Below are 11,145 nucleotides of genomic sequence, written 5' to 3' on the forward strand. Positions count from 1 at the left end.
CAGAACTCATCTTTGATCATCTGAAAGAGCAGGTTCAGCAAACTCTACAGTCAAAGAAGTTCTTGATGTACCCTCGCTTTTTACAGCTAATTATTCAGGATTTGATTCCGAATTTGATGATTGATCGGACGTTGGTGAATGATGTTCTTGATATGGAACATATGAAAGCTGAAACGGTGCATTGTATGTTAATCTATAGAAAAGAAAAGCCACAGGATAAACGGATGATCGGTCATATAATCAATCCGAATTATGTATGTCCTCCTAATGAGCGCTGGATCCACGATGATTCGGATTCCGAGCGTGAAGGGGGAGAAGGTGGGAACGATGATGGTGGAGATGATGATGGTGATAATGATGGGAATGATGGAGCTGGTGAACGAGCTCTTAAAGAACAACAAGATGCAGTCAATGCTGCTCTAGCTGCCACCATGAAAGCTCAGCTGGAAAGAAAAAGAAAGGGTAAAGCTGTGGCTACTGGTGAACCATCAAAGAAGCCCCGTGTGTCTGCTGGGGCCGGGGTAATCATTGGAACCCCACCACCACGTCAATCAACTCCTCAAAGCTCGGCGGTGCCGCTAACTACTAGCACTCTGATGCTTACCTTGACGACGACGTTGGTGTCACATGAGAGGCTCGGTCTTATTCCTCAAATGGCGTTAACCGAGATACCGAGGCCTCCTGCTATATTGTCTACGGTATGTTGTACTACATCAATGAGACCTCCTCCTCCGCCAAAAACTACTCTTCCTCCACCTCCGCCTAGTGATGTCTCATTCAAGAGAATTACTCAGCCTCAAGGACCTGTTCAACCTGTTCATCCATCCGTATACAACTTGCCAATGTCGTCAAACTGAAATGCTGCTAAATCTGCTACATCTATATGACAATCAAATGGCAGCTGACCGTCAAACTCAAGAACGACTCATGGAGAATCAACGACGAATGATGAGTTATATTTCTTTCTGTCAGAAGGAGACTAAGTCGTTGCGTACGATTGTTGAGTCTCAGGGGGTGAAATTAAAGGAACAAGAAGAGTTGATTTTACAATTAACTTGTAAAGAAGATGCCCTCAAGAAACTCAAAAATGATGATGATGATGATCCTGACGAGTCTGATGCAGGAGGTGAGCCTAAACAATCGCATGGTTCATCCTCTGGTGCAGGTGTTAGTGGCGGTGATGATTCGAGCAAGCAGATAATTATTTATCAAGATCCAACAGCAGCCAAGCCAATTGAAATGATTGCAGCTAACACAGTGATATTTGTTGATGGATCAGGGGTGGTTCGTAGTGTGGTAAACAGAGATGAGGTAGAGGTTGGTGAGTTTGTGGTTAGATCCTAGACATGGGAGCAGATTTCGATTCTGCTTGGGCTGAATGACGATCAGTTGACTGCTTTAGAGACTGAGCCTGATGTCGAAGTGATAACTGAGGAAGATTTGGAAGTTGATCTGTTATTTATGAATACGGATTTTGTTTATGAGGATGAAGAGATTGAGATGGAGGATGTGACTGCTGAAGAGTACCCGGACTTGTATCAACACGCAAATGTTGATCAAGGTGTTCCGGTATTTCATGAAGAAGTAATTAAAGAGACTGAGGATGAATTGGAAAAGGTTGTGCAGCGAACAATACCCTCACTCAAAGAAGTGACTGATGAGGACGTAGAAAGATGGTTCAAACGTCATCAAGTGGGTAAAATTATCAGTGCTTATCGTTATGTAGATCAAGAAAGAAAAGATACTGCTGCTGCTTGGGTTGAGGCTAATCAGGTGATTACCTTCAAGACTGTTTCAAAGGTAGACGGTGATATTGTTTCATGGGCTTATGATTCTGACCTTAAAGTATGTATAGTCAAGTGGGAAAAGGGTGTCCAGTATTACGAGAGGATAATGGATGTTTTAACTCTACCGCGTTGGGATGTACGTACCCTCGCGAGACGTCCATTTATCAATCGTGGGGGTTACCGAACGGCTGAGTGGTTTCATCAACACTTACTGTTCGAGGTCAATCATGGCTTCAAATTCTTCAAGCCCCAGGTCCAAGACGTAGGCGCATTGACGAGATTGATCCAAGGACCGGCTGGAAGAAACTTGTCTTGAAAGTGAAGCCGCCAAAGACGATGAAAAGGGTTCCTGTGAAGACAATGCCTCAAGATATTTATCTGTCTTTCAACCGTTGGTACTATGACAATCGTACTGGTGAGGCCGTTATTGTTCGTGGTCGAGGACTGCAGACCGAGCTCATCAAGATAATCGACCCGATGTGGTTGGTTAATTTATCAGAGACAGACAATGATGTGTTACATAGGAAGCAAGATTTTGATCGAGCGCCAAGAAGATTACGACCTGGCTATGCAATTCCAACGAGTCGTTCGTGTGTGTCATGAACATGGAATTCATAGTTGCAGAGACTGGCAGTCCAAGCGCTTCAAATAAGTTAAAGACGAAGAGCTCAAGACAAGGGGGTGTCTGTTAGTGCACGGTTTTGCGTCTAGAGTCTTTGTATTTATCGTTAATGTTTTATTTATTAATTAATGTAATATTTAATGTTTATTATTAACTAGTTCGTTAAGGTTAAGTCTAGTTCGCTAGGGATGTTAGCGAACTAAGACATTATAATGTATTCCCTCCTGATTCGTTAGGGGATGTTAACGAATCAGGGGGTGGTTCGTTATGTTAATTTATGTAACGAAGGGGAAGCTGGTTCGCTAGGAGATGTTAGCGAACCAGATCACCTTCTATATATAGTGAACTATTGTTCACTTTAATGTAAGTTTTTGAGAATAATAGAAAGGATTTTGAGTAATTGCTCTCTCTCAATCTTCACCTTAACATTATACATCTAATATATTGATAATATATACACATACATGACATTAAATCAAGGTTAATTATGAGCTAGATCTTTAATAGTATTAATCGGATATTCACATATCTGAGATCTGTTAATTGTTATTGATTGTTTATCCGGGATCCAACATAATGTGAAGACAACTTTTGGACATGCAATCCTATTACCAATTGTGTTTGTCGCATTTCGGACTACAATTGTATCACATGTTTCGTTCTGATTTGACATGAGGCAATCATCGAATACGTATGGATCATTTTAAAAAAAATGGTGATTTTGGTTCATTTCAAAACAACTTCAATAAAAACTAATATAGCCTCAAAGGCTTGTGTAGGCACTTGCATTTATAGCAACTCGGTTTATCATCATCAATGCATCTTTTAGATTTATTATATGGCATGTAAGCTACACGCACTTTCAATCATGAAATGTCTTTTAAGAATAACAATTAAAATATCATACCTGATTTCTTAAGTTATTTTTATCTTTCATTTTGTTTCTTTTTTTAAAATAATAGAACTTATTTATTTTTATTATTTGACAAATCCAGTGTATTCACGGGTTCAAAAGCTAGTTTTACATATATATATATAAGATTAATTAATTAGTTCGTTCTCGTATATTTTTTTTCTTTGTATTTTTGCTACATGAAATTCCGGGAAAATAGAAGTAGATAAAAAAAAAGAAAATGAAGAAAGTGAGAACGAACTAATTAATTAATCTTATATATATATGTAAAACTAGCTTTTGAACCCGTGAATACACTGGCATGAAATTCCGGGAAAATAGAAGTAGATAAAAAAAAAGAAAATGAAGAAAGTGAGAATGAGTATGACCCACAGCTAAAAACCAGTGGACTTTCACCACCATCATCACAACCACCAGCAGCAGAGTCAAACCCGACTACTCTTTTGTTTGTTTGTTTGTTTGTTTGTTTGCTGTCATATCATTTCCCCCAATCTTCACTCAATCAACGCGTTCCCATCTCATCGTGTGTTCCCATTTATATATATCAAATTCACATCTACTTCTCTTCCTCATATGGATCAATTCCGATTGATCAATTGAAATGGGTGGTGTGTGTACCGGTGGCACGTTGAAGCGCCACACGGGTGGTAGTCTTGGGTATTCCGGGAAATTGAACTCTGTTAAGAGCTTTGATAATAATAATAATAATAATAATAATAATAATAATAATAATAATAATCAACATCAGCAGCAGCAAGAAAAGAAGAAAGATGATCAGGATGATCGTGATGATGATTTGAGGTTATCTTCTTCGTATACGCAGCAGGATGATGCTGATGGGTATCATCGGAAAACGACCTCGTATGATTCGGGTTTTTTCTCCTCGATTTCCAGAGAGTTAAAACCATCTACTCCTGCTAGGGTTAAGGTATTATATGTTTTTTTTTCATTTTTTTCTATATAATTTTGTATTAATGTAATTGTGTGTGTGTTTTTCTAAATTTGTATATTTTTTACTCAAATTGTTTACAAAAAAAAAATAGACATGTAAACGAATTGAAAATTCCGTGAACTGTTCAGCTTGGAGTTAGTTTACGTTCATGTTATATTTATTCGCTTATGTTTATTCATTCACGTCCGTTATATATTTATTTAAGTCTAATGTGAATAACTTTTTAGGCGCAACACATTGTTGTTCACATTTTTGTATAATTGGTTTTAACTTAATTGTTTATATTTGTTAACCATTCGTTTATGCTGTTAACGAACGAACTAGAAAATCTTATCCGTTTAATCGACAATGTTCGAGCGTTTGTTTGGTTTTAAAGTTAAACAAACATGTTCCGTTCGTCTTAGTTCTTCTCGTGTACAAGCTTACGAAAAATGTCATTAAAAGTCGCATAACAATTTTTTCGGGTTTACTTGAATTTTGATAGGCGCCTCACGTAAGCACATTTCTGGGTAATGCGGGTAGTGTCGGTCTTGAAGTCCTCGACACGCTCGGAAGCTGTATGACAAGTCTAAACGCACATACTGGATTTGTATCTAATTCTGCGTTAAAGGGGAACAAAGTTACTATCTTAGCATTCGAAGTGGCTAATACGATCGTTAAGGGGTCAAATTTGATGCAATCGCTTTCGGGTGAAAACATTCAAATTCTTAAAAAGGAGATTTTGCATTCTAAAGGCGTGCAACTTTTGGTTTCAACCGATATGAAGGAGTTGCTGAGAATTGCGGCTTCTGATAAGAGGTAAGTTTGTTCGTTTACATTCAATTATGTTTGTTAGTTTACGCTTGTTAAATTCATTTATAATCTTGACCCATTACAACTTGGTTGAGTTTTAATAACTTTTTAGGCTCAACTCATTTTCTTCACTTTATTTTTAACTGGTTTTAGCTCAGTCATGTTTATTCATGTGTGTGCGTGAACCGTTTGTTTATATTGTTAATGAACAAACATAAAATGAATATGGACATGCTCATTTTTTTAACGAACGAGCATGAACAAGAAAGCTGTGTTTGTTTGTTTAACGTTTAACAGACACAAGCATGCCCTGTTCTTGTTTGTTTGTTTGGTTCGTTTACACACCTAATCTTGTTGGTGGGTCGCATGAGTTTTCTGGTAATGGTTCTCATGGTTAAAAAAAGACTTTTGTTGCCAATTTCAAACACGAAAATAATTTGGTTTTGGCATGTATGACCTGTTTAAAATGGGCTGTGTTCGGGTTGCCGTGTTTAACTCGTTTAGTTAAACAAGTCGACCCACTAATTGGTTCACTGGGTTATCCGAACACGGGCTCGCAGGTTCAACTAATAACTGATCGAACCCATTTATACCGAACCAAAATGCACAATTTCATGTTACGTTCGTGTCATGTCATGAATTCAAATATTTTCTTTTTAGAGAGGAATTTGAAATATTTTCTAAAGAAGTGGTGAGATTCGGAGATATGTGCAAGGATCCGCAATGGCACAATTTGGATCGTTTCTTTGCCAGGTAAATTTGAAAAGTGTGAATTGCAAAATAGTTGAAATTTGAAATGTATTTAATTTGTTTGTTATGAGTTAGATTGGATTTGGACCCTGTAACAAATAGCCAGATAAGAGAAGAGGCTGAAATTACAATGCAAGAGCTTTCCAATTTGGCTCAACATACTTCAGTAAGTTGCTTCTTTATGTCTATTTATTCCTTAAATTAGAGGTCACAGTTAGGTCCTGGGTCACGGATCTGGCAAACTGGACGGTTCAAAACGGGTCTGGGTCAAATATGGATTCTGAGCAAATTAAGTTAGGGTAAAAACGGGTGTTTTTTAGAAAGTCTATCAATTTGATTCGGATAATAATGGATTCAGGCCATGGAGTTAGGTTGAAGTGAGTCGTTTCGTACATAGTTATCAAATGCGCTAGGCGCCCTCAAGGCGCATAGGCCTCGCCTAGGGCTTAGGCGCAAGGTGCAAAAAAAGCGAGGGTCTGAAGAAAAAAAGCGCCCTTGAATAAAAAATTTAAAATATATTATGTGTATGAAAAATAATACTATTCTTTAAATAAAATAACCAAAAGCTATTATATAACATTTAATATCATCTAATTAGTACCAAAAGTTCTAAAATATTCAAGATTCAAATGTAATTCCAGAACCTGAATTACAAAATGTATCAATATAATGCCTTTGATCTCTCCTAGATCTAAGTTTTAATAGCACTCCTTGCGTTTCTTTTGCTTGGCTTTTATCTTCTCATGTTCTTGGCATAGACAATGCTGAAGCACTCGCCAAGGAACTAAAAGCGCGTTTATTGAGCCTCGCCTGAAAAATGGGCCTAGGCACAAGAAGCGAGGGCTTTTAATAACTATGGTTTCGTAAAAAAGTACCAAATTGTTTTGGCCTGTTCACTAATATGACTAGACCCAAATGTACCCATTACAATTTATTTTTGTCCAAATCAACACTTTATTTGAAGAGTTGGTCGTGATTGCTACCCAAAGTCACAATTTTGGCCCACTTAAGAAAAGTTAAAGTTAATTATTTTTAATGCAATAAGCGCTTCTTAATGGTTTTGTAATGGTATTTGACGTACTAGTTATTTTTAATAAGATTTATTTTTTTGGACAAAAAGAGTTTGTGTTCTACTAATTTTGACCCGTTTTGACACTCCAATTCTTGTATTTCTACTTAAGCTATTCTTTGGCTAGACATATTATTGTCCATGATGCTTAAAAGAAAGAAAACTATGTGTGCAGGAATTATATCATGAATACCATGCTTTGGATAGATTTGAACTAGATTATCGCCGTAAGCTTGAGGAAGTTGAATCCTTGAATCTTCCCCGAAAAGGTATATTACCAATAACCATATTTGTTGTAGGGGAATTTTGAATATAGTAACTTACATTATCTGACAGATTGAAACTATTTGGTGGTCTCCAAATAAATCAATCTGATAAAACTCAGATGCAATCAAGAATGACTATGTAATCTGAAAGTGAATTTCAGAACCTGGAAAAAAGCGTATACGACACAATAAACGGGATAATCCATATGCAGATTAGAGTTTGGTAGTTACCGTTTTGATTTTTAGAATTAATTGAAATCTGCTCCAAAAGCTCGACCCTAGTTATAGGTGCTACCCTTTGGACCTTGCTATCAGGGTTGTTGCCCCCTTGGAACCCCTTTCATTAGGGGTTTTGCTCCTAACATCATAAAAAACTCAAAGAAGCGTGCACCCCGCACCTCTTAACTTGTTTAATGTATATTATGATTTACATTGGTCAACAAATCAATCCTATTTCACTAAAATATCTAACATTTGTGTTATTGTGTGTGTGTGTTCTTAGTTATTATGTAACGAAATGGTTTTGGTTGTTTAACATTTTATTCTTTCATAGGAGAGAATCTAATGATACTACAAAGTGAGCTAAAACATCAAAGGAAACTCGTGAGGAACTTGAAAAAGAAATCTCTTTGGTCCAAAAGTCGCGAAGAGGTACAAATTTAATATTATATGTCACAGTTTCAAACGAGTCAAATGTTTTGAATACGCCAAACAAGCAACTTCCTATATCGTTTTATTCCGAGAATTAGGTTCTTATTATAATAAAATTGTTTTTTAATCATGGTTAACATCAACACATTCATATTGCTCATATTATTATTATTATTATTTTGTATTTTGTGGTTAGTAGGTTGTGGAGAAGCTTGTAGATGTTGTCACTTTCATCCACCAAGCAATTGCAGAGGCTTTTGAAGAGAACGGTATTTACATACTTTATTTATATCGTTTGTGACGGGTTCGGGTCAATTATTTGGGTTGACCAGGAAATTTTAGAAGTTGTAAGCATTTGAGTACATTTTAGGTTGTTTCTAAGGTTTTGAAGAATTTCGATGCAACATAATGAAGTTGTAAGATGATGAATTGTGTAATTTTTTTTATGTTACGGTTGTGTTTACGTTTTCAGGTGCAATTTCAGCAAAATATGATAAGGAGAGTAACAAAAAGGGACCTGAAAGATTAGGTGTTGCTGGTCTGGCTTTACACTATGCCAACTTAATAACTCAGATGGACAACATTGTAAGCACAATTATTATTAGTTTCATGACTATATGTATGTGTGTATGTAAATGGGGTTAAATATCTTTTTGTAGGCATCTCGACCTACTCCGTTACCTCCAAATATGAGGGACACTTTATACAATGGATTACCAGCCAATGTCAAGGCGGGTTTACGTTCTCACTTACAAGCTCTTGATTCTAACGAAACGGTAAGTAGTCTCCCGTAGTCCTGTATGGTTTTGTTTATTTATAGGTTGAAAATCTGAGTTGTTTACTCACTATGGGTAGATTTGGGTTTTTTTCTCTCCAACAGTTCAAACAATAAAATTTAGCTTCAAGTCACATAAACTGTATATTATATTTTTTAATGTATATAAGTATATAACCTCCTAAACCATATCCTACAAAAACTCAGATTGTTATATAATCTGTATTATCATATTTGACAGAAACTGTTTTCAAAAGTTGTAATCATAAAGTTTAAACGGATTCATATATTGTGGTTTGTTTCAGATGGCGATGCCTAAAATTAAGGCAGAAATGGAAAAGACTCTTAACTGGCTCGTTCCTGTGGCTACCGATACCACCAAGTAAGTTTTTATGCTCGTGGTTTATCTTTTACGCGAATATATCTTTCTAAGTTTACTAGCATGTCACTCATTATTTGCTCGTGTTGGCAGAGCACATCAAGGTTTCGGCTGGGTTGGTGAGTGGGCAAATACTGGGTAAGTATCCTGTTCTTATGATGTTTTTCTGCGTTGATACCAAAATGGTTAATATTATCGCTTAGGGGTGTAAATGACCTGAGCCCAAGCTTCATTAAGCTCATGTTTGGCTCGATGTCTAAAGCTAGAGCTCCGCTTGTTTATTATATATTTTCTTTTTAAGTATTTATCTATTGACGGGTAGTTATTTTTATGGATTCATGATTTAATTCGGTTGTAAACAAGCTGGCCCAAGCATGAGCTTGAGCTTGACTTGTTTAACTTATCTGAGTTCGGAGTAGTATTCAAGATTGAGTCATTTAATTATTTAATAAATATTTAAGTAATTTATCTATATATAGATAATAATTATGTTTTTTATACAATTTTAATTTTATATTACATGATATATATTGTTTAGGTAAACTCTAAACCTAAGCTTATGAGTAACTTTAAAGGCTCGAGCTTCGCTCATTTATTATTTATTTAGTTTTAATTTTTTATTTATGTGTAATTAAATTTATATGTTTGTAATTTTAGTTATATATCATCATCATCGTACTCAGTATATCCCACCAATAGCAAAGCTATAGTAGGGTCTGAGGAGGGTAATATGTAGACAGCCTTACCTCTACCCCATAGGGATAGAGAGGCTGCTTCCGGTGAGACCCCCCAGCTCGATAGTAGTTTTCTATCAAGCCTTGGGCATAAGACACATAACATCAACCATCGGGACACCGACCGATTAGTGCATGTACCCTTGTCTTTCGGCTATCAACGCCACCACATGATGCCTGATTAACCTTCCGCCACTTTTAACGTTATTTTCACAATATTAGTAAAATAACGTCAAAATTAGTGCAACTTCACTTTTGCCCACCCGAGGGTTTCACACATATATACATTATATGCGCGCACCGCAAGCAGGGCGTAATTTTAATTATATATATTTAACTTAACTTTCTTATTTTTATTAAATATATACATATTTGTTTTGTGATTATATATATTTTATACTTTATTTTATTATGTAAATATTCTAAAATTTTAACAGTCTTGCTTAAGCTTACGGTCGAGCTCATTTATCAAACGGGCTCGAGCTCCTTTAAGCTCGGCTCAGTTCGTGCTCCAGGCTCGTTAAAGCTCCGCCATATTCAAGCTTTAGCAAGTTGATATCATGCTCACTTAATTAATGTTCTCCACTTTTGATTCAAACAGAAGCGAGTTCGGGAAGAAAACCGCAGGAAGCAACAACATAATCCGACTGCAAACACTATATCACGCCGACAAACAAAAAACCGACCGATACGTACTCGATTTGGTCATCTTACTACACCGTTTGATTAGCTGCGTGAGATACCGAGACAAAGTACCAAGATTCACCCCAAACCGATCCCCAATCTCAAAAGCATCATTGACCCTCCATCCCGATGGTCAAAGTCAGCCGGTCAACATCTCCGTAGATGACAAAATTCTTTTGGAACAAGTGACAAAACGGCCAACCGCAGTCCCCGGAGTCAGCAAAAGTCAAGAGTTTATGATCGCGAAGAAAAAGAAACGAGTTTTTGCTTCGAGTAGAAGCATGGGGAGTTCTCCTCCAAGAGATTTGAAGTATGCAAATGCAAATATGTTGGATGGGTTAGATGGGTTAGATACAACTTTTTGAGCTGTGGGTACAACCATTTTTGGTTCGTGATATATATATTTGGTATGATGAATTAAATGTAGTATATCATCATCATCGTACTCAATATATCCCATCAATAGCAAAGCTATAGTAGGGTCTGAGGAGGGTAAGATGTAGACAGCCTTACCTCTACCCCATAAGGATAGAGAGGCTGCTTCCGGTGAGACCCCCGGCTCGATAGCAGTTTTGCATCAAGCCTTGGACATTAGGCACATAACACTCAATCATCGGGACACCGGCTGATCGGTGCATGTACCCTTGTCTTTCGGCTATCAACGCCACTACATGATGCCTGATTAACCGTCCGTCACTTTTAACGTTATTTTCACGAGATTAGTAAAATAACGTCAAAATTAGTGCAATTTCACTTTTGCCCACCCAAGGG

At 36.8% G+C, this 11,145-nt stretch overlaps 1 protein-coding gene across 1 annotated transcript; it reads left to right on the forward strand.

The window, feature by feature from the left end:
* Positions 1-3,923: 3,923 nt before the first annotated feature.
* Positions 3,924-10,794, forward strand: LOC143567321 (protein PSK SIMULATOR 2-like). The gene is made up of 12 exons (XM_077053769.1): positions 3,924-4,250; positions 4,759-5,072; positions 5,727-5,819; positions 5,892-5,982; positions 7,061-7,154; positions 7,705-7,802; positions 8,002-8,071; positions 8,275-8,387; positions 8,462-8,578; positions 8,883-8,959; positions 9,050-9,094; positions 10,292-10,794. Exons 1-12 carry the CDS (start codon positions 3,924-3,926, stop codon positions 10,737-10,739), a joined length of 1,887 nt encoding a protein of 628 aa, XP_076909884.1. The 3' UTR covers positions 10,740-10,794.
* The last annotated feature ends 351 nt before the right edge of the window (positions 10,795-11,145 follow it).

This window comes from Bidens hawaiensis, unplaced genomic scaffold (genome assembly GCF_021521415.1).
Source record: "Bidens hawaiensis isolate Kalapana, Puna unplaced genomic scaffold, B.hawaiensis_p1.1 tig00023389_1, whole genome shotgun sequence".
In the NCBI taxonomy this organism is placed as follows: domain Eukaryota; kingdom Viridiplantae; phylum Streptophyta; class Magnoliopsida; order Asterales; family Asteraceae; genus Bidens; species Bidens hawaiensis.